Below are 26,239 nucleotides of genomic sequence, written 5' to 3'. Positions count from 1 at the left end.
AAGGAGCGAGGACAATGATGAAGAAATCACAGATTGCTTGGCCTCCTCGTCCGTATCCTCGGCTCGACACGCCGAGGGAAGATGATGACGACACGGACTGGTCGACCTCCTCGTGCGTCTCTCCGGTGCCACACGCGAATGTGCAAGGACGACGATGGCGCCCAGATGGGATGCTCTAATCACAAAACAGGCTACTAGGCACGATTAAGTCCATAGTGCATGTGTGTGCTGGAGAAACAAGCAACCATATGATACATACCTTATCCAGAAGGTGTATTTTGCAACAGGCATCCTAAAAGAAGGAACTGAAGGTCTCATCGTCACCGCAGCTAGAAGATTCTGCAACATGTGACACAGACACAAATAAAAATCTAGCCATCCGGATAATATACTTTCTACTCAACAACAATGACAACAATCACAATTCACAACCCATAAACTAAGTGGCTCAAAACTGGCAACCCAACCAATGAATAAAGCGTCGTTGATCTCAAATGCAGTGCCTTGCAGTTGCAATTTCAACATAGATAAGAATCAAGTAATATATATTAAAAACATGCTTGTGTTCCGTTGGACATGAACAACCTCGTTCCTGAGCCGGACAAACATAGCAAAAATCATAATGAAAAAATCAGCACGAGGAAAGGAGAGAATGAGATTTATTTATAACCTGGACAGGGCATGGCTGCTTGAGAAATTTGTGTGAATTTCTCGGCAAGCCACCAGCGGAGCCCAGTCATCGACCACAAATGTAACTTGGGGTGGTAGAGAGGAGCAACTCACAGCGTGTTTGGTTGGAGGGAGTTTAAGATTGGGAATGGGAGTTTATAGTATGTGAGACTTAAAATCCTTTGATTGGCTCGGGGACATGGTAATTGTGAAGGGAAGGGGAAAGGGAATTAAGAGGGCTAACTCCCTCAGATCTCTTCCCTGAGGGACCCCAGGTAATTGGAGTGGGGATTGGGAATTGACAAAAGAATATAGGACGTGGCTAGGGAGCGCCGCTGCGCTTGTTTGTTGTCTGGAGCACACCGCCGTATATAGTAAGTGCATGTCCTTGTGTACAGTTGTCTACGCTAGAAAAGGAAATTGTTTGGCCACATCCCGTAGCGCACATGGGTGTCGATTGAATCAGCCTAAATCATGCCCCACGTGTATTTATTTGGGGGTTTAAAAAGTTGTAAAAGCCATAACTTTTGATTCAAGCGTCGAAATCCAGTTCTGTTTTCACTATATTAGGTTGGTTTGCGTAAAAACGAGAAAAATCACACAAAACATAAGGTATCTATAGTTCTACATACAAAGCAACTTCACTGCACTATGTGTATCTGTGAGTTCGGTAACATAATCCCAACTTGCCTATCATGGCTGCTCAATTGCCTATTGTTGATGCTTAGTTGCCTACGGTTGATGGTCAATTGCCTACAAATGATATAAACTACCTATATTGATGGCTAGTTGCCTGCTACTGGTAATTAGTTGCCTACAATTGCTTCTTAGTTGCCTAACTTTGCAAAAATAGTTGCCTACGATATTATGAAGTTGTTTATCATTGTTTTTCTAAGTTTCCTACAAACATTTTGAAGTGGCCAAAATTGACCATCATGTTGTCTACCATAACTAGCAATAGCAGACACAAGAGCATCATCGGTAGACGACATCTTAGTATTATAGGCCATTTAGAAACAATGAAGACATACGAGCATGAATAATAGGCAACTTAGAAGTACCGATGAGGAAGTTAGGAGAATGTTACATAAATTAACTAGGACACAAAATGTAGTGAAGTTGCCTGCTTTTAGCACTAAGGTTGCCTCTTATCAAAGGAAAGTTGCTTACGAAGGTGATGTCATATTATCCACCTCTGTTTCGAAGTTGTTCTGTATTATTAGTTAGTTGCTTACTGTTGCTAATTAGTTATTTTTAGGAGTGAAGTTGCTTCTGTTTAGTGCTAAAGTTGCCTCCGCCTAAGCCCTCCGATCCCAGTTTTTTAATGTGATTGCATTGCTAGCACCATTGTGCTCGTTTGCTGTTCCGAGCGCACCCTCCACCCCACGCACGCACGGAACAAAGCAGCTCCAATATTGCGCTCCACACCCTCACGCTACATCATCCAAGAGACCGCATGCATTTATTTAGGGTTTCAAAAATTTTAAAAAGCCGTAATTTTTGATTCGAGCATCGGAATTTAGATCCGCTTTCACCATTGGGTTTATCGTGACGAGTTCTTCAAAACTAGATCCCATATGGGCAGGTTTTACTGAATTTTTTTCTTGAGTAACTTTGGGTGCAATGGAGACAACTTTATTACTGTAGGAAAGCAACTTCTTCTTTCTGACCTAGTAGGACTATCTATTAGGTTGGCCTATGTAAAAAAAGAAAAAAAAGCATGAGACATCTGTAGTGCTGTTAACAAGAAACTTCCTTACACGATGGGATCGACCTTTCTAGACACTTTTAACCATCCAATGACCCGAATTTGTTTGAACAAGTTCATACATCTGAAATCCTCCAAGCCGAACGAGGAGGGGCCATTCTCAGGGTCCCTCAGTGTCGATTGCTCCCTTCGACATCAAGCCGGATCCCATCTCCTAAGACGACAAGAGGAGCAAAATCCGCCCCTCCTAGTTGAGACCCCTGCGATGGATAAAGAGTCCGTACTACAAATTGAGATGCCAATCAAACGGTCAACTTCCAACCGCTGTCTAACGATGTCGCGTAAAGGAGGATACGTCGTCCCCACTACACCAACCATTTTTGTTGTAACAAGGAGGTGGCAACAACAACTTTGAATATTGATAAACGCAACCACATATAGAAAAGACTAAGTTCGCCCAACATAGCCCGTTGGGGGTAGAAAGGAAAAATAACTATGTGACTTATATGCACTGGAGTTGTACTTTAAAAAGCAGCAACTTTTGGGGTGTTTTTGTGCAACTCCAATGCATTCACCAGATAACTTTTGGGTATTGGTAAATATTTCTGTTCGTGAGGATTGGGCAACTGGATACATGGTTTTAGGCAAACTATTTGTTAATTGTGAGCAACTGGATACTTTATTTTAGGCAACTGTATGGTTGATTGTGGGCACCTGGATACTTTGTTAGGGTAACTTTGGGTGCGAAGGAGGCAACTATCGTGCTATAGGGGAGCAACTTCTTCTCTCTGGCCTAGTAGGAGTTCCTATTAGGTTTGTTTGCGTAAAAACAAGAAAAATCACAAAAAACATAAGGCCCCTTTAGTGCTACATACAAAACAACTTCACTACACTATGTGTACCTGCGATCTTGCCTATTTTAGCACTAAAGTTGTCTCTAGTAGCGGGATGTTAGAAACATAAGGCCCCTTTAGTGCTACATACAAAACAATTGAAGTTAGGAGAATGTTAGAAAAAATTAATTAGGAGAAAGTGCAGTGAACTTGCCTATTATTAGCACTAAAGTTGTCTCTCGTAGAAAGAAAGTTGCTTATAAAGGTGATATGATGTTGTCTACTTTTGTCCAAAGTTATTCTCTATTACTAGTTAGTTGCTCATTGTTGGTAATTAGTTACTTTAAATTGGAGTGGAGTTGCTCCTGTTTAGCACTAAAGTTGTCTCATCCAGCGTCTAAGTTGCTTTCTGAAAGAAAGAAAGAAAAATCATCAAAACATATCCATGTGGGTTTAGTTTTGAAGAGCTTGTCACGACCTGGCTAGCTAACACCCGTGTGCTCGGTAGCGTTGGCGGGCAGACTCCCTAGAAAAGAAAAGCACACAGATCTCATACCACCCATCCCCACATAGTTCAAAATTTGAAATCATGATAGATGACTTAGATCCCACAAAAACTTTTTGATATTGTAGGCAACTTAGGTCCCTTGATGGAAAACTTTCATAGTATTGTAAGAAATTGAGGGTCACTCGTAGGCAACTTCATAGTGAAAGGACAACCTGGTTTCTGAGATAGACAACTTAGAAGCCATGTTAGACAAGTTTCTACTCTACGATAAGAAACTTTCACAGTATGATAGGCAACTAAATAATAACAACTTATTTTCTAATGTATGCAACTTAGAAATCATGGTTGCATACATTAGAAAATAAGTTGTGGATTGTTGCACACAAGTAACTAGGTGGCTACTAGGCGAAGTTAGTTATACACACGATGCAATTCATCTAGCATCAGAGTTGCTCATGTTTAACACTAAAATTGCTTCATCTAGCATCAAAGTTGCTTTTGAAAAAAAATCGTCAAAACATATTCGTATGGGATCTAGTTTTGAAGAGCTCGTCACGAGAAACCCAGCGATGAAAACGGTTCTGCATTCTGACACTCAGTTCAAAAGTTGTAGCTTTTTAAAAAATTGAAACAGAATAAATAGATGACGTCGGCACATGCATGCGCATGGGTATTCTTTACACTACCCACTGGATAACGCGTTTGTTCCCGACCGCGACCTACTTTTTTGTCATCTAGCGCGTGCGCTCGCATCGTCCAAATAGCGCAGCTGCGTGTTTAAGTATTTAGGTTCTTTACACTACCCACTGGATAACGCGTTTGTTCCGGACATCGACCTACTTTTTTATCATCTAGCGTGTGCGCTTGCATCGTTCAAATAGCGCAGCTGCGCGTTTAAGTATTTAGGAAGAATATAACAATCGGTTTGTTTGGTACGTGCGCAAAAGAAGAGGCACCGTTGAAAGTTTTTTAGCCCCTACCTAATCCTACCAACTAAATAGGGACAGTTAACTCTCTCTTAAATTCCCTAGTCTAACTGCCATCACATGCCAAAGAAAGAAATGGGATTTAATATCAATTTCCCATGCTAATCTCTCTACAAACTCCCATCTCTGAATTCCCATTCGCTCTCCCCATCATGAGCCCAGTCAAACGATCTTTTTTTGGACTCTTAGGGATCATATAAGATTGTGGCGTATCACCTAAAAACTCTCATGTAAAAAAAATTATTTGAAATATATTCAGGTTTTTTTTTTTGAGAAACTGAAATATATTCAGGTGGGGAACCTTTCCTCAGGGTGGCGCTTTAAAAAAAACTGTGATGCCATACAAAAATTAATCCAGCCTAGTCACTTAGTATTTTTTTTAGATTAGAGGTGTCCCAGTTTTTTTTTGTGGGAAGAGCATATAAACCCCGAAAGATGCCAAGGAAGTCCGAGCTCCAGTAAGCTCGTTTTTAAATTTTATTTTCTTGGAGCACGAAAAATTCCAAATCTATTTGTGAACACACGTGCACATATATACTACATATGTGCAAAATTTCACAGCATTATACTTTTACATGTGGCGCACAGAAAAAAGACAAGTACACATTTTAAACGGGCCTTTTATTTTTTTGTTGGGCCGGAATTATGTTTTTTTGTACAGCGTACAAATCACAACATTTTTTGATGAAATTTAACACGTCCTTGCGGAATACTCCCTCCGTTCCAAAATATAATGTGCCTACGCTTCCTGAGATTCAACTTTAACCATAAATTTAACCAACGAGAGCAAAAAGTATATAATTGAAAAATTCTTTTGAATACAAATTCATTGGTATAATTTCGCTCCCACCGCAGTCGATCTTGTTGGTTAAATTTATGGTCAAAATTGAAGCGCGGGAACCGAAGACACACTATATTTTGGAACGGAGGGAGTACATATATGTTTCCATGGATTTTTTTCATATTTTTGGGAAACTTTTAAATATGCTTTTTGATATTTTCAAAATACCAAGCTCACTGGAGCTCAGCCTCCAAAAATCCACGCTCATTTAAACCCGTCCTAGTCATATTCGAAACTTCAAAAGGGTGCTAATGGCGAGACCTGGGCTTCTTTCGTCGGGAAAAAAAATCCCCGCACTTAGCACTGGACGGACAGGGCCCGGCCCAATATCTCTTCATACAAACCCATAGCGAGCAGTCAGTCCGAAACCCTACGGCGGCGAGCGCACCTCCCTCCGGCGATCCCCTTCCACCGTCAATTTGATCCCTGAATGATCCTCTTACCCTTTCATATCCAAAAGATTTACTCATGTCGGAATAGGACCGTGGTAAGGAAGCAAGTTTTGATGGTTCCACACATGCTAGTTATTGCCCTCTTTTCTTTTCTTGAAAATCGTTTGTGAATGTCAAAATTTCCAATCTAAACTTTGGAGTTTAAAGTTTTCTGCGTGGTCTTCAGATTGTTGTTTAGCCTTTTCTATGTCCTACAGTTTCAATGATTCAAAATTTAAATGTACTTTTCAATGTTAATACCAGGCACAAATCTCCCTGTTTCAGACAACAAAACAACGGCTCTGGACAGTTCTACACCATTGGGGAAAAACGAGGCTACAGTCATTATTCATCATGGAGATTATTATGATAAAGGTGAAGAAGGTGCTACCTCAGATAATATGGATCCTTCCCGCTCTTTTCTGGTTCTCAGAAAAAAAAAATCGTTTTCGAGGTATGGTAACTGCCAATTTTATTATCTTCCTCTCAACTTCAGTTAACTTCCTTTTAGTACTATCTCTTACAGTCAAAACATGTTTTCTTTTGGAAAACTACACACTTGTTAGTAATTTTTGTCCTTACACTGATTTGAAGTAATAGTTTGGAAGATCTTTAATGGTGAAACTCACTAAAAGAATCAATAGGAATATTAACCATCACATAACATGTGTCGTGGTCCTGTCAAAAGACAGTCTAATTTTCCTGTTTCACTATCCAAGAAGGAAAAGAGTGATAGAACAATTTATTTTGGGTGCTGATAGATGGTTTAGCCCATGCCAATTTGGTTGTGGGGAACTGGGGATCGTACAACTGCAAAAGAGACGAAATTATTCACCTGTTTACGTCAATATGATGCCATGGCATATCAAAATTAGTTTAATGTAAATATCGAAATTACCCTTATGAAAAATAGTTTTTGAATAAACATGTTTATAATACCCTGGAAGATCACCTAACAGAGCTGGTAAAACAGTCACCTGACAGACTTTGCTTAGGCTGGTCGTAATGGCAAGTATCATAGACTAGTATCATGCATATGATACTAGTGTATGATACTACATCCGTAGTGCATAGTATCATATGTTAGTATCATAGATGATTTCATTTATTGCCATGCATGACACATAATAGCATAACATTTAATATGATACAGTATCATGATATGATACTCAACCCTCTCTTTCTTCATTTAATTATATGTCACCTCATCAAATGTGCCTAGTTGGCATGCATGATACTACCTATGATGGCAAATTTGACCTGTGAACGAAATCAAATCACAGAATGAACTGCCCGTGAAACTATTTCACGCGGCTGACCTTTTTGTGTGACGCCCAACACGAAGGTGCCACACTACACCGTGCAACGCCTCATAGATAGGCGCTACACGTCTGGCCAGCGTTGCACCCCAGACTGCCTAAAAATTGCTAAGTCATTGTGCAGAGCCCAAGAGCTAGGCGCCGCACTGTATAGCGTGGCGCCTAGCTCTCAGGCGCTGCACTAGTGGTTGCACTATAAAATGAAGCAACCACTCGTGCAGCGCCTAGAAGCTAGGTGCTACACTGTATAGTGTGACGCCTAACTCTCAGGCGTTGCACACTGACTTAGTAATTTTCGGATCACACGGGTGCAACCAACCTTATGCTACTCACGCACAGGGTTCCATGCAAAACCTGCCTCATTATGAGGAGATACAACTTCGCTTAATTAACATACTGGCCAGCAATTATTTATTTGATGCCATTTAAAACATGCTTCCAACGCATAAATACTATAGGATACAATAAAATTAGTTGCAAAAAATCAAACTCTGCAGTGTGGAATTTCTTGGTTGCATTAACCGCCTTTTTCACCGTGGGCCAGATAAGATACATGCTTCACGAACCGAATATAGGTATTGATTATCTTGAACAGACATGATTGAGTTTGCATTGAGAAAGCTCTGAATTATGTGACTTTCAACGCTTATAGCACCTTCCAACACCTTGATCACCATTGACATGGAAGGCCTATGGCTGCTATCATTCTACAAACACCACATTGCAAGCTTCATCATTTGGATCACTTCCTCCTGGCGTGAGACAATATCATCACTATTATTATCGACGATCAGATCAATCCACTGATTGTTTTGAGCCTTTTCTCGTAATAAATAAATAATATGAACATCCTCCTCTGGCCGAGAACGGTCAATGCATTTTCTTCCACTTATTATTTCCAAGATAACAACACCAAAGCTGTACACATCGACTTTTTCAATGATCTGCGATGTTAACCATTCAGGTGCCAGATACCCAGGTGTTCCTCTCATCATTGTCATTACCTTGCTTTGATCCCTGTCTATTAACTTGGATAGTCCAAAATCAGCCACTTTGGCATTGAAGTTCCCGTCTAAGAGAATATTTTGTGGTTTGATGTCCAAATGAGCAATTTCTCGTCTGCACCCTTCATGAAGATAGCATAGGCCCTTTGCAATATCTAGAATAATCTTGCATCGGGTGGACCAATCAAAACGGGTATTACTACGGCGGTTATAGATCCACCTATCAAGCGACCCTCTTGACATATATTCATATACCAGAAGCCTCTGAGATTTCTCTGCACAAAAGCCAATAAGCTTGATAAGATTGATGTGTTCAATGCTGCCAATAGTTTCAACCTTTGCCAAGAATTCTTTCTTTCCTTGCCTAGCACCTTCCAAACATTTTACTGCAACTCTCTCTCCATCGAGTTTCCTTTCAAAAATAGAACCAAATCCACCTCCCCCGAGTTTTTTACTGAACCCTTAGTACATTCTCTCAACTTCTCAAAAGAAAACCTCGTTGGCATTCCTGATAATAATTGATTGAATTCAGAGTCTTCATCGTTCTCTTTATACTTCCTCCTCCTTTGCGGATAAAGAATGGCAACAATAATAAGTAATATAAGAATACTTGTTGTTGGAAGTGTAATTGCTAAAATGACCTTCCTTTTGTTTAGAGTGAGATCAGAACTGGAATCGGAGGAGCTATACTGCACCTTGAGATAAGCAGTGGAGTTGTAATGAGCAGCTTCAGGTTGTATCGACTGCAATGAGAAAACCTTTGTTACCCAGAAACGTTCACCATTGGAATCGTTCTGGCCATACCTGAACATAACAGCCCTGCAGGAACAGTTCTTCAAGCAGGTTTGAAGTAGTTCAAATTAGTATTACTCTCATGAGAACAGCTGCACTGCCCATTTGTGCATATCCCGTAGTCCCTGCACACTGTTGGGTAAGCACAATCACCCGAGATCCTGTACTCCCTCTTCCCAAAGCATGATAATTGCTCATCACAATGACGAGAGATTTCCATTACATCAGACGTAGTCCACTGATTTTCATTAACAGACCATTGATGCAGCCTTAGGCACCCATCATACTCTAATCTCATATACTGGCTGAACTGGGATGATGGCAGCTTGAGATAATCAACAATACCGAAGTAGATAACGGTACTCTGTGTTAACGAGTCATGATAAGGTTTTTTTGGTGCGTCTAAAATGATTCTAAGCTCGCCATTCTGGAATGTAACATTTGTTGGATCACTTACAGTCTTACTACTTTTCACTGGTGGATATGAGAAGTAAAGTTGTGGTGGTGTGGATTTGACATAACCGTATAATCCATCTCGGAGTACAGTAATATAAAACTGATTCTTAGTCGATTTTGTAGCTGTGAGCCTCATACCTTCCATAAGTGATTGCCCAGGGACCAATGAATCAGTTGGATGGTCGAATGGCTGCCACACAATGGCATTCTTCTGATCAAACATCACCAGGTTGCCGTGCTTCATGATCTCCATGCCATCCACGGATTTGCCAGAAGTGCCACTTGACCAAACCGTCCTCCCATCGGCATCACGGAGTACTAGGTCGCCATGCCTAGTAAGCTCAATGGTGGCGTTCTCCCTGATAGGAGTATCCCTGTTGGCTGACCAGACAACATGTGGCCCTGACGGGATAATCCGAAATCCAGTGTTATTGCCATAGATCCCGACACTGGTTATAATGAAGACGGAAAAGATGAAGACGTCAAAGGGGGAGGTGCAGAAGAACCCTGCGCCGAAAGACCACCCTTGAAAGCGCCCAGCAACCATTGTTGAATGGAGGACGGTGGGGCGTACTGTTGTACCGTCCCCGTAGTTGGAGAATGCGTCTGACAGAGAGACGCTGTTATTGATCCACCTTGTTGAGAGGGAGGCGTTTATATTGATCCCCATTGTTGCACCCACGTAGTCGTCAGAGGCGAAGCCCTGCACGACCAACAACAATGCTACAGCTGCAAGCACGACCAAGAAGACATTGGCAGAGCCCATGGTGCCTGCACGAAAAAGAATGCTGTAAGAAGAAACTCACATTTTTTGACAAGAAACGGGAGGCAGATTAAGGAGAAACTATCGAACCTGCAGATCGGAGCCAAAGGAGCAAATGAATGTGCTCGCCGAAAAGGTAGCCTCGCCCCAACGAGAGGTGCCTATAGACTCAAAGTCTCGGTCTTCCTTCGTCTCCGGTTCATTGGATCCAGCATCTCACTCCGAGCCTCTCAGCATGGTTCCTCCTTTTCAGCTCTCCATACGTATATGGACTGTCCAAACGCGTCCCAAAAGGTCACGGGTTGGCTGTTCAAAGTCATTGCCATGAGAAATTGCTTGTCCTATGCCTGTTAGAATCATACTGCCAAGAAAATTGAAAAAAGAATCATACTGTCAAGAAAAGCAGGTGTTGATGGCAAGAGTAAATTGCACAAAACCACCACTTTGAAGACTAGATTTGCGAAAAACACTACAATACATTTTTTTTAGAAAACACCAAGTCTACGGTAATCTTTTTGCAAAAAATACTGATCGGCGGCTTTGCCTCAGTTAAGTGTGTTTATGGCAGACGGGGCCCGCCAATCAGGCTTACGTGGCATAAATTTATCACACCGTTACATTAAATCGATTGCTAGACATGGGACCCGCTTGTCAGTGTCATAGTCCTCTCTTCAACATTTTACAAACCAGCCCCTACAATTTCACAGGGACACCCTTCAATCAAAAACATAAAAGCAATCAGCTCCATGGATTTGGCCTGCGCAAGCACACGAGCAGAGCAGTAGTACGACGCGCCGATGGGTCTCGTCGCCGGCGAGGAGGCGCACCATCGGGGTCTGGGGGAAGGAGCCTGCATCGCAGCAAGCCGTGGAGGCTTGGTGTGGCGGCTGGAGAGCAGCCACCTTGAGCTCCTCGGCCGGCCGACTGCAGCGGGACGCAGAGATGGTCGTCGGCGGGCGGCGTGGCCACGCCGGCGAGGCGGGAACGGTTGGAGCTCCGGGATCAGGCGGTCGGTTGCCTCGTCGCAGTCGCGGCACACCGTGCGTCGGAGGGAGCCGTGCGACGGAACGCCGGCCCGCGTTGGGGTCGGAGTGAGTTGCAGCGGGGGCAGGGCGCGACCGGTGACGAGGGATGCGCAGGTGAAGCCGAGCAGCGCGGCCGCTGTCCTGGTGCGAGATTCCTGCCCGAGTTGGAGCTGCTGCTGCGGTCGCCGGCCGGTGGCGTACACAGGTTGGGCGGCGGCGGCGCGATGCGTCTCTGGCACCAAGACCTCGCACGGGGTCGTGAGGATAACAAGAGTAGGAGCCAGATTTTCTTATTTTTTTTCTTTGGATGACAGGTGGACCCCCATAGGTCCCCACATGAGGATAACGTTATCAAACGTCGCCGTTATATTTGAGAGCTTAAGTGGTGCCACGTCAGCCTGACTGGCAGGCCCCGTCTGTATAAACGCATTTAACTGAGCCCGATCCGCCGATCAGTGTTTTTTGTAAAAGGATTACCGCAGACGTGGTGTTTTTTACAAAAAAAATGTATTATAGTGTTTTTCGTAAACTTAGCCTTCAAAGTGATGGTTTTGTGCAATTTACTCTGATGGCAAGGGAGGTATTTTCAAAATAAGCACAGTTAAATAAGAAGCTTCACAATTAAGTCTCTCATGGCATCCTCCTTGCTAACCGTCGATCCTGGGGGCGTGCATGTTGCTTGGTTGTTTATGCCGGCTGATAAGACATTTATTAGATTGCGAGTTGTTTGTTGATTTCGTGAGTTTGTGTACTGAATATGCCAGTTGGCGACCAGCGTCTGAAGAACTTGGACAGGAGGCTATCTACTTTTTTGCTTTTCTTTTGAGCATGATGATATCTACTTTTTCTTCAACTTATAAGGCTATGATTCTTCGTAGCCATTTGTAAGTAAAATGCACTTGTACTTTTTTTGAGCAACTGTTGTGGTGTCGTAGGTTGTCATTTCTGGTTGCTTGGGTGATTGAGTCGTCGACTTGTCTGGTGTGCGGTTTTGAGGCCGGCGTGGATGTTGGAGTGACGACTTTGGATCTGGTTATAGAGTGTCGGTTTTGTTTATTCGGGTGGTGCAGCCGGTGGCTCGCGTGGTCCGCAGCCTTGGGGCAGGTGTGTATGTTGATGATGTATTGGTTTTCTGCCAGCTTTACTTACTAACTGGCTATTCTTTTTAATGAAATGGAAAGGCAGAGCTTCTGTCGGTTGCTCGAAAAAAATGTAGTACCACTATGGTAAGGGTGCAATATGTATAATCACTATAGGAAGCCCATATGCATCTCGGCAAACGCTTTGCCGAGTGCTGCACTTGGCGACGGCAGCTCGGGGTAACCCATGTCGGCAAAGGGACGTACGCCGAGATCCTTTTCAGTCAAGGTCCGAGGATGAATCATTCTATGTTTTACAATTTATATGGTATCAGTGTTGTACTTTATTTTTTGAGTTAGACTATAAATTGCTGTTATGTGATTGTTGGCCTTGCGTGCCACTCATGTGATCGTTTTAGTGCTCGCCTTTTCAGCATGGCAACTTTTGTCGAAGTTATGTTTGCTTAATTTGGAGAACCACAGATTAAGTACCACTGGTGTTGATCTTATGAACATGATGGATATTCTGATCATGCAACGTGTGTGTGGAACTACTTGCTCAGTGTGAGGGCATTTTCAGCAGGAACTCAGCGTATTATATCCTTGTTTCATGTAATAAAATTGCAAAAAAAAAGGAAAATAAAGTGAAAATTGACATGTGTGGACAACTTGATGTACTAATAAACATGCACCTTAATTCCACATGAAACAATGATATGATACGATGAGTTTACTTGCGTTGGCCGGGGGTATCAGATTTTTTGTCATTTCAATTTCTCTTGGGTTTTTGATAAAGCTAACTTTTTAAGGTTTTTTTTAGAAAAAGGTGAAACTGATTTTTATGGGAGCATTCCCAGTCCGGAAGGCCGCCGAAGCTCTTATCCACGACCACGAGGAACCCGGCCCAGCCCAGCAATAGCCTCTCTTCCTTAACCTAACGAGCAGCGATGGTCCAATTATGGTCGCCGCTTTTCCACTCCGAGTCACTCCCAGAGCTGGCAACTAGCGGCGAATCCCCATTCTCCGGCGAGCGGCGGCGCGGGCCTCCGCTGCTTCCTGCAGCATCCAGATCCCCGTCCCGCTGCCCCACCTCCGCAGCCTCGCTACTGCTTGCCTCCTCGCCGACCACGCTCGTCGACGAACGGAAGCAACCACTACGCGGTGAGCTCCCGTTCCTCTCCCCCTCCCGCTCCTCCGGGTTAATGCCGCGTGTTGGTGCTAAGTGTTGTTTCTGATCCGAGCTCGTGCAGATGCAGCCTGGATCTCACCTCCGTCCGTTCCGCCATGCTGGATTCCCCTCCCCCTAGCTGGTGACTTGGTGAGCCATACTGTAAACTGACGTATTTCCCTCACCCTGTCGTATTTGTCTGCGAAATGAAGTCGTGGTTCGGAGCATATGATCTCATGTCTGATGAGCTGTTGGTCAGTCGCACTTCGGATGGATACTGTGATATTATTGATACTGTTATACTAGGAATTCTATTATTACATATAACTAGTAGATATGTAGCAGTACCCTGTGTCAGCCAAATGGTGAATCCCTGTCATACCACTCAGCATAGACCATAAGCCCATACTAAAATCTGGTTCACAGTTTTCCTCATTTACAAATTATGGTGTAAACCGCAAAAGCATTGTTAGAAGGGCCTCAACAAAAAAATTACTCATTGTTTTTAGTGTGAAAGTTGGATATTAGTATTTCAGTTCAAATGACATTGATGATTCTACATCCATATTTCCAGCATGGAGTCAATGTTTACCATTTATCAAGTTCTGATCTCAGCTTCAATCCATTAATTTGCTCAGCTCCCGTTACTCGTTAAATTATGCGTATCACTACGTCTTGCACTTCTGCATAAACAGTAAGTTTCTCAGTTTATATCATCTCTTTTCTTCTCTTTTGATGTAGATATAAGTTCATCTGCTAGGTAAGCTCAAAGGAGATATGGAACCTCGGCAGTGGATGACCACAATCGTACTAACTGATGATTTGGTGGTGGAGATCTTGTCTCGGCTGCCACTGAAGTCTTTTTGCCGTTTCAAATGTGTCTCCACGTCTTGGCTTGCCTTCTCATCTGATCTGCACTACCGCCAGAAGCTCCCAAGAACTCCCGTCGGTCTCTTGTACCAAAAAAGAGAGCATGGCACTGCCATCCATCTTGCGGGACTTCCCTCAAGTGACAGGGATATTGACTCAACACTTAGCTTTGTGCAATGTTATGAGCGTCCCTTGGAGCTTAAGCATTGCAGCAACGGCCTACTTCTTTGTTATCATGGTGGTATGCCCTCAAAAGGAATTTCCGACGCCATCGTGTGCAATCCAGCAACTCAAGAGTGGATGTCACTTCCAGATACTGAACCTGGACCAGCCGTCTGTTATGCCAGTTACAAGTTGTGTTTTGATCCATTGTGGTCTCAATACTTTTATGTCTTCAAATTTGAGTCAAGTCCAAGTGGTGGATTTGACACTGAAGTTACGGTATTCTTCTCTGAGTATTCGACCTGGTCTAATTGTCTGTGGGAAACCTCAGATATATTTTTTGGTGATTCACTCTTTGTAAATGGGGTGTTGTATGTGGAGCACTTATGGAGGCATTACCTTCTGGCACTCGATGCACCTGATACATGCACACAGCAGCTCAATCATAGGACCATTCAGTTGCCAGGGTTTCCATATGGACCAGAGAGGTTTTATTGCTTTGACGGGCGTCTTTGGCAGTCATCTGGGGTCTTATGCTATGCACAACAAGAATTGGATGGTTGCATGATCCGAATTTGGAGTTTGGAAGGATATGATAGGTGGGTGGTGAAGCATCGTCTAAATATGAACAATGTATTTGGGAGGGACATAATGCTCCGTACTAACAATGAAGGATTATGGTACTTTGATTATGAAATCCTGGCATTTGACCTGGAGAGAGAGCTAGTTATCCTTGCTGACACAATTGCTGATAATAAGATCATCTCATATAGCATCAGTACTGGAAAAGTCTGCCAGATTCTAAACATTCCAAGCTTCGTTAACCTATATCGAAGTCTACTCTATGTGCCATACTATGGCAAGTTTCCAGCTTGTGTGCTTCAAGCAGCTCAAGACAAATGTTAGAATATTTACCCTATGAATGATGTAATCTCTAGGTATCTTTTGTGCGCTAGCTGTGCCAAACAGCTGTTATGTATGTACTGAATTGTTGGCTTCATTATGTGTTGTGTTCTTCTTCTTCTAATTGGCACTTCTCATTTCTCTTGATAAAAGGATGTGTGAGGCAGTGTGAGCTTTCTATGCAATGGCTGGGAGAACTCTTGTAATCTTGCCAGGTTTCGGTCTCTAGGCATAGCAGCAGCCAGCTCTCATATGTTAGGTTGATTTACCAGAGGAGCTAATGTTTCAGCCATCGCGAAGTCCAGTAGGATCTCCCTCGTCGAGACAGTGCGGAGATTCGAGCAGCTAGCGTGCTTTGCCGACGAGTTCTTCAGGTACATACAGTTTGGAGGCCATCCAAGGAGTTTGGTCATGGTATCCTCCTTCAAAGTTCCTACGGAGCCCCTGCTTGCAGGCAAGGATGCCCTCCTCTTGCTTCATCCATTCGCTGGTGACCACAGCTTCTTGAGCATACTGACATTCCACTGATCCATCGTCTATGTCAACGTGGAGCATCTCCACGCTATGTACATGTACCAACAATTCCACCAACAAAGGAAGTGCAGCTGATTCTAAAAAAAAAGGAAGTGCCGCCACCAACGGCAAAGCCGCAGCTGCCGTTGCCGATCAGTGGAGTTGATGACATGCAGTTCATCTTGCCTCTCAAACTAACCAATCTCACCAGACACAGTTGCAGATAACACCCTGCCACACATATTGGTGTGTGGTATTCCCACACAATAAATGCTCATTGAGAAGAATGACCTCCAATTCTCAAACCTAAAATCCCCCCCCCCCCCCCCCTTTGTTTTTTTGAATCTATGTCGGGTCTGAACATTAATCCTTTTAAATATGAGGTCATTCTTTTGGGTTGTACCCTGAATGTGTGCGAGACTGTTAAGATCATCTACGGCTGGGCTCCCCAAACGCCCCCCTATATGCCCGCTGAGTGACCGGTCGTAAAATCATGACCCAGACGACGTCCTGAAACCGGCCCTATACGTCCGGTCTGACCGGTACCCCTCATATCCAGCCCATATCCGGGGCGGATATGAGAACAAGACCTACCATAAATTCCACCAAATCCCCCCTCCCCTCCCTGTCCTTGTCGGACGAGCCATTTTCCTCACCTCTCTTCTCCCTTGTCTGTCCCGGCCCTCCCCTAGCTCCACTATCGTCCCGACCCTTCAGCGCCGCCATCACTGGCAAAATATCTCCTCCCCAGTCATCTCACCACATCGGCTTCCGTCAACGGCCAGGACGCCACCGTGGTACGTCCGGCTATTCTCGGACTGTACCTTGCTCTCTGTGTGTTCTAAAAATTGCCAACCGGTTCTTTTGTGATTCTTTTGTAGGAAAATGATGGATTCTGATGGTTCATTGGATGAGGAGTATGGAAACGCGGAGCTTGATGAAGTAATGCAAAAGGATACCTTAGATTCGTCGGAGTCGAACGAAGATGTTGTGATGATGATGATCATGAGCATCCAAGAGGAAATGGCAGGGAAATGAGACACATTTTGAACTTCAAGGATTAGATCAAAGGGAGAGGAGTTTTGAACCAGGATCGCCTGAGTAGGAATCACACCGTAGGCGCCGTGTACTAGCGAAGCCGGAAGCACATGATTATTACGATAAACACGTTGTACGAAGAACACACGCATCGACCTATGACCCCCCTCAAGATGTATATGAAAATTTAACGAGGCGGAGGCGAGCAAGAATTGCGCCTGCATGCACCGTAATATTATTGAAACTTGTTTTTTAGTTGAAAGCTATCATTTGATAGTTTTTGGAAGCCCCCATCCATAATTACCCCATAAAACTCCATCTCCCAGAAATATAATCGGAAAAGAAAGTGAAAAGGGGGATTTTTGGTAGCTGTAGTCTAATTTTGTTGTGACGCATGCCAATTTTTGGCTATAGTTTTGGCGTCTATTTTTTACCCGTGTCACGTGTGGAAGGGAAAAGCGAAAAACCTAGATAGTACGAAGGGCAAACTGAAAAAGTTAAGAAACCCAAACTGGAAGGGAAACCGAGAACAAATCGCTTCGGTGGGCCGTTTCGCAAGGACACATGTGATGACCTCGAGCTAAATCAAGCGAAAATCTAGCAATACTATTTTTTAGGTGAATCTAGCAATATTAGTTTCTTTTCTGAGGATAAGGCCATCAGGACTAGCTTTATTAAAACTTAAATAGGGTTACATCGTTTGCGAGCACACTGATAACAAAATCAGGCGGCTTGTCTAACCAAATAAAATAAATTTTATTACAAAATTTTATGGTTTGCTAGCACATGAGCCGCTTTATTAGCTGTTTGAAAACAATGTTTAAACATGAACTTTCCAATCATCGACACTGTATCCACACACTCCACAAATATTGCCAAGGCTGTATCCCACAATTGTGTCCGTCAGGTGAAGAAATCAATTACTTGTGAAGAATCTGATTCTACTTCAAGACGATTAAAACTGAGGGGAACAAATTCCAACCCTAGTTTGTACTATTGGGCTTTTTTTTTGCGGGGAACTAGTGGACTTGACAAATACTCGAACTTGAATGAGGTTGTACTATTGTGCAGTTTCCCTGATTTTTCTTTTCAGTGGTCAAGCAACTTTATTTAGCTAGGAATAAGTTTACGGATACAAATGATGTCTGGTAAATCAGAAAGCCAAACATGGCTGCCAAAAGCTAAAGTAGTTGATGCTTTACATAATTTATATGAGCTTCAAGATTCAACTCCCGCTTCTCATGGATGAAATCCACCGAAGCAAAATCAAGCATTCTTCCCTTGATATCTTGCATAGTTGCTGCTGAAGCCTGAAGGTCCTCTATTGTGCAGTTTCGCCGATAGGCCGTCGAATGTCTAGAAAAAAACAATCGAATATGAGGGTCTTGGCCCAGCCCAACAAGAGGCTTTTATCCTAGTGAGAAGCCTCAGCCCAAATACGATCGTTGCTTTTCCCACTGTGTAGTCTCTCCCAAGTAGCGGCGAATCCCCATTCTCCAGGGAGCGGCGGCGAGACCCTTCTCGGGCACTACCGCTGCTTCCGGCAACGTCCATCTGTATCACCAGCTTGCCGCCTGGCCGATCACGCTCGCCCACGACCGCCGATTACGCGGTGAGCTATCGTGCATTTTCCTCTCCTCGGTGCTTATGCCGAATGTTATCCTCATGTCATGTGTCGTTTCTGATATGAGCTCATGCAGATGGAACCTGACTCTCACCACGGCTGACGGCCCGTTCCCCACCCTGGATTCCCCTCACCCAAGTTGGTGAGTCCGCATTTCCCCTCGATTTCGTGCCATGAAAGCAAGTCGCGGTTTGGAACATATACCTGATCTGATGTCTGATGAGTTCGTTTCCGTTGGTCAGTTGCAGCTCGGATGGATACGATGATTTCTTGTTTTGCTGCCCTTGCTTATCTCACGAGTTAGCACATATATTTGCCCTTGCACCATGACTAGATTTTTTTTGTTGGTCCCTGAGATTATAGATCCTGAAGGTACATCACGTTCCCTTTTTACCAGATAACTTTTTGTTTCACGGCGCATTAAGCAACACGTGCAGTATGTTTTCATTGTTGCTGGCCTGTTATGAAATGGATGGGGAAGCAATCGTTGGAAAAAACTTAGTAATTTTATTGTTTGCACAATTGCACATAACTATGAATCCCCGTGACCCACTCACACGCAGCGTATGCCATAAGCCCGTACGAAAATGTGCTTCAAAACTTTCCTCAATCCTCATTTACAAATTCGGGTGAAAACTGCAAAAGCTATCGTTAGAAGGGGACCATCAATAAAAATTTAGTCATGGTTTTTAGTGTGATATAATTGGACAGTATTTCAGTTCAAATGGCATCCACAATCATGCATCCATATTTCGAGCATGGAGTCAATGTTTACCAATTATCAAGTGCTGGTCTCAGCTACAATCCAGTAATTTGCTCATTCTGGTTAATCGTTAAATTATGGGTTCTGCATAAACACTAAGCTTCTCAGTTTTATATCATTTATTTTCTTCTCTTTTTATGTAGATATACATTCATCAGCTAAATAACCTCAAAGGAGTGTTGTCAACAACAACAAAAACTCAAAGGAGATAACCTTGTTAGGGGATGACCACAACCGTACTACCTGATGACCTGGTGGTGGAGATCCTGTCTCGGCTGCCGCTGAAGTCCTTTTGCCATTTCAGATGTGTCTCCAAATCTTGGCTTGCCTTCTCATCTGATCCACACTACCGCTGGAAGCTCCCAAGAACTCCTATCGGTCTCCTCTACCAAAAAGGTGAGCATGGCACTCCCATCCTTCTGGCGGGACTTCCCTCAAATGATAGGGATATTAATACAACACTTAGCTTTGTGTCGTGTTGTGGGCATCCCTTAGAGCTTAAGGACTGCAGCAATGGCCTACTTCTTTGTTATCATTGTGATACGCACTATAAATAAATTTCCGACGCTATCATGTGCAACCCAGCAACTAAAGAGTGGATTGCACTTCCATATATTTGCTGTTCTCAGGTTTTGTTTTGATCATTATGGTCTCAACACTTCTATGTCTTCAAATTTGAGTCAAGCTTGAGCCCTTATAGGGTGGGCACTGTCCGATCCTTGACCGAGCCGCCGTTTGGACCGGCCGCTAGCGGGCTGGACCAGACCGGACTGACCAGCCTGGCAGTCCTGTTTTTTAGGGACTAGACCGGCGACGGCAAAGCCCGGGCCGGACTGAGGGGACTGGCAAGTGGCGATGTGATGACCATGGCGGCAGGACATGGAGTAGGTGGTCATGAGCTCCTGCGCGGCGACTGGGAGGTATAGGAGCCAGCCGTCGGGGCCACGAACGGCGCACCGGCGGCAGCAGCAACGTGCACGCGCCAGGGTCCTCCGGGAGGCAGAAGCTCATGACACGTCCGGTGTGAGACCTTGTGCACCTCTTTGTTGTTTTTTCCTTCGCGTTTTCTTAGCCCCATGCAAATATGGTAGGAGGTGCATGATCCCACAATTTTGTGTGTGCGAGCCTTCCGTGATTATTAGTGGATCAAGCTGTCACACCAGCCACGGTGTGACTGTCAAGCAGGCCCTAGCGTGTAGGAGAAAGTGTGGTAGCTGACCGGTGGGTCACAGGGTCAGGAGTGCGTGTGTGAGTTGGCCACGGGCCAGGCGTGTCTGTACTTAACCCTGAAGACGATCCTGAGATCGACAGGCTGTATGAAATGGACTGATTGACTCATCCTCTTTCTCTCGTTCCTCACCCTCTTCTCCAAGTATCCCACCTACCTCTCTGATCCCCTCTCCAAGCCTACTCCGATCCTCTCGATCTGGACAGGGGTGTTACAGTTGGTAATCAGAGCCATCGATTCCTCCGGGAATTTTTCTCCGCTGCTCTCAAACTCTCTTGACCTTGATCTGTAAAATCCCACCGCCGCGGGTGTGGACTTGCCTCGGCGAGACCACCCAAAATCCCCGGCGGGGTTAGATCGGTTCGGAGTGAGAGCGACGGCGCCGTCGAAGCCCTCCGCGCAGACCCGACAGCTCCTGTCCGCCATGGATGACAACACCAACACCCTTAAGTCCCTCCTGGAATCGATTGTCACGTGCCTCGACGAACAGAAACTCGACAGCGACAAACGGCTCGAGGCCCAGGTCGCCTTCAACACCCAGGTATCCCAGGATGTGCGCAACCTCAGCAAACAGATCGACCTTACGCAGGCTGATGTCGATGAAGCACGCAAGTCCATGGAGCGCTCCCCGTCTCCGCGCGGATCCGGCGCGGTTTTCAACCCGCTGCCACCGCCGCCACTGCGTCCCGCGCCTGCGCCGCATCACCAAGGCCCACCGCCTTCTCCTCGTCTGGCCGACGAGCGCCCACCCCTGCTGGTTCAACCACCCGCGCCCGCGCCAGCCGTCACCCAGGCACACATGGGGGCGATGGCACCTCATCCCCAACAGCAGCCAGACTTCAACCACCATCCTCGGCGAGCCTGCGACACCTACATCAAGCCATCGAAACATGACTTCCCTCGTTTCGATGGCAGTGCACCTTATCTCTGGTTGGACCGTTGCCGTGCTTACTTCGATCTATACAGAGTGCCTGCACACAACTGGGTGACCACGACTACCTTGTACATTGAAGGGCAGGCGGCACACTGGCTTCAGGCATTTCGCTAAGTCCACCAAGGGTTGACGTGGGAAGCCTTTTGCGCAGCGATTACAGAGGAGTTTGGTGTCGATGAATTCGAGCTTGAGATGCACAAATTACTTCAGTTGCGCCAGAACAACACTGTGGCAGAGTACAGGCAGATGTTTGACACCCACATGTACCATCTCTTGGCACTGGATCCATCTTTGAGTCCCAAATTTTTCATCACCCAGTTCCTCCTGGGGCTCAAGGACGAGATTCGAGCGGCTGTCCGTCTCCAGTCACCCACCAGTATCACCCGGGCATCCATTTTGGCTCGAATTCAGGAGGAAGAGTTGGGTATGCCGAGAGCGCGCCCACGCCCAACACCTGCAGGCCGACCACCGCCACTCCCAGTTCCTGCACCACCACGCCCGGTGCCCACGGCACGGCCCCAGGGCGACGAGTTTGCTCGGGAACGTCAGCTCAAGGACTTCCGCCACGCAAACGGACTGTGTTTCAAATGCGGTGACCGCTACTCCAGGGAGCATCGGTGCAACACTCAGGCCCAACTTCTCACAATTCAAGTGGGCAACTATGGGGAACTCCTCTCCGATGATGCCATCCATGCATTGGAACTCCTGGACGAACCAGTGGCTGCTGCACCACATCCGGAGTGTTGCATGCTCTCAGCGCACGCTCTGGACGGTTCCGACGCCCCCACCACCATCCGTCTTCGTGCTCTAGTGGGTAATCAAGTAATGTTGCTGCTGCTCGACTCTGGGAGCACACACAGTTTTGTGAACAAGGCATTCATGGAACGAGTGGGCGCCGTTACTCAGGAAGTGCAGGTAGCAAATGGGGATCGCCTGATCAACTCTCGCCTAGTCCCAGATCTCAAATGGGGGATGCAGGGGCACACCTTTTCGACGCCAATGCGCGAGCTGGAAATAGGGGCCTACGATGGAATTTTGGGCATGGACTGGCTTTCCCAATACAATCCAATGATGTGTCACTGGCAGGAAAAGCATGTCACCTTCGTCCACGACGGAGAGCAAGTCACTTTACAGGGGGTTCGTCCCAAAGAGCAACCAATTATTACAGCCATTGAGCCTGAAGAGTTGAGCAAGATTATTGCAGGCAACGATGTGTGGGCTATGGCTCTGATGGACGCGCGCCCAGCTAAGGTCAAGCGACGCACACCCTCGTTGACATCGATCAGTGACCTGCTCGACGAGTTCGCCGACGTCTTTGCCGCGCCCAAGGGACTACCACCACACCGTCAATACGACCATGTCGTCACCCTGGTGGACGGCGCGCGCCCCGCAAACACGTGGCCGTACCGGTACTCGCCGGTGCAAAAGGATGAGATTGAGAAGCAGGTTCGTGAGATGCTGGACTCGGGGGTGATCACGCACAGTGTCAGCCCCTATGCGGCACCGGTCCTTCTCGTCAAAAAGAAGGACGGTACGTGGTGCTTCTGTGTAGACTATCGGCGGCTCAACAACAGCACCATCAAGAACAAATTTTCGTTGCCGATCGTGGACGAGTTACTCGATGAACTGGCAGGTGCCGCATATTTCTCCAAGCTGGATATCCGCTCTGGTTATCATCAAATACGGATGCTGGAGGCAGATGAAGCCAAGACAACGTTCAAGACTCACCATGGCCATTTCCAATTTCGTGTCATGCCATTTGGGCTGACCAACGCCCCGGCAACCTTCCAGTGCCTCATGAATGCGATCTTCGAAGCACACATACGCAAGTTTGTGATCATCTTCCTCGACGACATCCTGGTTTTCAGTGAGACACTAGAGGAGCATGTGCAACATCTACGAATAGTCCTGGAGATTCTTCGGGAGCATCAATTATACGCCAAGCTTTCCAAATGCTCGTTCGCTCAGGATCACATTGATTACCTTGGGCATGTCATCTCCAAGGATGGGGTGACAACGGACAGCGACAAGACAGAAGCCATGATGAACTGGCCCACACCAACAAACGCTACTGAGCTCCGAGGATTCTTGGGTCTCACGGGCTATTATCGCAAATTCGTCCCACACTATGGGATAATTGCCAAGCCTCTGACCCAGCAGCTCACTAAGAAGGGGTTTCAGTGGACAGAGCAGGCGCAACTCGCGTTTGACACCCTCAAGCAGGCCATGGTGACCACACCCATTCTTGCTCTGCCCAACTTCGACAAGCCGTTCTCGATCGAGACTGACGCCTGCGACACGAGCATCGGTGCCGTTCTTGTTCAAGAAGGCCATCCAATTGCCTACTATAGCAAAGCTTTAGGCATCAAGAACCAGAAATTGTCGACATATGAAAAGGAGTTCCTCGCTGTCATGATGGCAGTGGACAAGTGGTGCTCGTACCTCCAACGGGGCCCCTTTACCATTCTCACAGATCACAAGAGTTTGTGCACATTGGGAAATCAACAACTAGAAACAGATGTACAACGCTGGGCAATGTCCAAATTGGTTGGCTTGCAGTTCCACTTCCAATACAAGCGCGGCGTTGACAACGGCACGGCTGATGCCTTGTCCCCCGTCGGCACACACTTTGAGGCGGCCGCTCTCTCTCTCGGTCAACCAGCCTGGGTACAGGAAGTGGCAAATTCTTACGAGACAGACCAAGACGCTCAAGACTTGCTGCAACAACTCGCCCTGCACAGCCCGGATGATGATGGATTCGAGCTGTACCGTGGACTGATTCGCCACCATGGGCGCCTCTGGATTGGCAACAACACCGCCCTGCGCACTAAGCTGATCAGTGCTATGCACGATAGTGCAGTGGGCGGCCACTCTGGTGCATCCGCAACTTACCACTGCATCAAGAAATGCTTTGCGTGGAAGGGCTTGAAAACGGCAGTGGAGGAATACGTGCGCCAGTGCACTGTCTGCCAGCAAGCGAAACATGAACTTCAGAAATCTGCTGGCAAATTGGCACCTTTACCCATCCCAACAGCACCTTGGCAAGATCTCACGATGGATTTCGTTGAAGGGCTTCCCAAGTCGGAGGGCTATGATGCGATTATGGTGGTCGTGGATCGCTTCACGAAGTTCCCGCATTTCGTGCCGCTCTGTCACCCTTTCACAGCGGTGCAGGTGGCCAAAGCCTTTTGGGACAACATAGTTAAAATCCATGGGGTGCCGGCCTCAATTGTGTCTTATAGAGACAAGGTCTTCACCAGCGCTCTCTGGCGCGAGCTGCTCGCTGGCGCAGGTACTAAGTTGCTGTACTCAACTGCCTACCACCCTCAGACGGACGGGCAGAGTGAACGCGTCAACCAGTGCATGGAAATGTACTTACGGTGTGCGGTTCACGACACACCGCGACAATGGCGCAAATGGCCCCCCTCAGCAGAATTCTGGTACAACTCTTCATATCATGCCTCTCTGCGTTGTTCTCCTTTCAAAGCACTATATGGGGTGGAAGCTAATATGGGCAGCATGGGAGCTTGGCAACATACCCCTCCCATCATGCCAGACGGCGAGGAATGGGACTGGGCAGTGCATACAGACAACCTGCGGGCGCAGCTGGAACGCGCCCAGAAGAGGTTCAAGAAATATGCAGACATCAACAGGACTGAACGTTCCTTTCAGATTGGGGAGCAAGTGCTTCTAAAACTGCAGCCTCATGTTCAGAAATCGATGGCGAGCAGGCCTTGTGCAAAATTGGCCTACAAGTTCTTTGGCCCCTTCAAGATCTTGGACAAGATTGGGAACCTGGCATACAGGCTGGACTTGCCCCAAGACAGCCGCATACATCTAGTCTTCCATATATCCCAGCTGAAACCATTCACTCCAAACTACTCGCCAGTGTTCTCTGAACTTCCCAGCACAGGGGATCTGATGACAGTGGATACTACACCTGTGGCTATCTTGGACAGGCGGATGATGAAACGAGGCAATGCTTCCGTGGTTCAGCTCCATGTGAAGTGGGACAAACCAGCAATAGCGACGACATGGGAGGATTGCGATGTTCTCTGTCGACGCTTTCCGGCTACTCCAATCTGGAACCATCAAGACTCGAGCGAGGACGCTCATTCTGGAGACAAGGAGAGTGTCACACCAGCCACGGTGTGACTGTCAAGCAGGCCCTAGCGTGTAGGAGAAAGTGTGGTAGCTGACCGGTGGGTCACAGGGTCAGGAGTGCGTGTGTGAGTTGGCCATGGGCCAGGCGTGTCTGTACTTAACCCTGAAGGCGATCCTGAGATCGACAGGCTGTATGAAATGGACTGATTGACTCATCCTCTTTCTCTCGTTCCTCACCCTCTTCTCCAAGTATCCCACCTACCTCTCTGATCCCCTCTCCAAGCCTACTCCGATCCTCTCGATCTGGACAAGGGTGTTACACAAGCATGATGTGGAGCTCAGTCGTGGGCATAGTGGACGCAGAAGCTGGATGGCAGGGGATGTCACGAACGTATTCAATCAAGCCCATCTTTCTCGCTCTCTCTGTTTCTGCTCCCTTGAATATAAGGAAAACTCCAACGTTTTAGGCAACAGAATTCCTATTCCTATGGGCCTTCCCTCAAAAAAATCCTATTCCT

The 26,239-nt window shown here is 46.1% G+C and overlaps 1 protein-coding gene and 1 pseudogene across 5 annotated transcripts; one reads left to right on the top strand and one right to left on the bottom strand.

The window, feature by feature from the left end:
* Positions 1-7,689: 7,689 nt before the first annotated feature.
* LOC125507499 (G-type lectin S-receptor-like serine/threonine-protein kinase SD2-5) lies at positions 7,690-11,843 on the bottom strand (annotated as a pseudogene). The gene is made up of 2 exons (XR_015602911.1): positions 10,401-11,843; positions 7,690-10,318 (listed from the first exon to the last, which is right to left on the bottom strand). The product of XR_015602911.1 is annotated as a G-type lectin S-receptor-like serine/threonine-protein kinase SD2-5 (transcript).
* Positions 11,844-13,355: 1,512 nt separating this feature from the next.
* On the top strand, positions 13,356-15,641 carry LOC125506207 (F-box protein At5g49610). 4 transcript variants are annotated; one of them, XM_048671070.2, is made up of 3 exons: positions 13,356-13,575; positions 13,671-13,732; positions 14,343-15,641. In XM_048671070.2, exon 3 carries the CDS (start codon positions 14,360-14,362, stop codon positions 15,518-15,520), a length of 1,161 nt encoding a protein of 386 aa, XP_048527027.2. In that variant the 5' UTR covers positions 13,356-13,575; positions 13,671-13,732; positions 14,343-14,359; the 3' UTR covers positions 15,521-15,641. The 4 variants fall into 4 exon arrangements, with proteins under 4 accessions (XP_048527027.2, XP_048527026.2, XP_048527025.2 ...); XM_048671069.2 differs by having other exon boundaries at positions 14,324-15,641; XM_048671068.2 differs by having other exon boundaries at positions 13,665-13,732.
* The last annotated feature ends 10,598 nt before the right edge of the window (positions 15,642-26,239 follow it).

Source organism: Triticum urartu, chromosome 5A (genome assembly GCF_056163025.1).
Source record: "Triticum urartu cultivar PI428250 chromosome 5A, HENAU_Tu73, whole genome shotgun sequence".
In the NCBI taxonomy this organism is placed as follows: Eukaryota; Viridiplantae; Streptophyta; class Magnoliopsida; order Poales; family Poaceae; genus Triticum; species Triticum urartu.
This window is presented reverse-complemented; position numbering and strand designations above follow the sequence as displayed.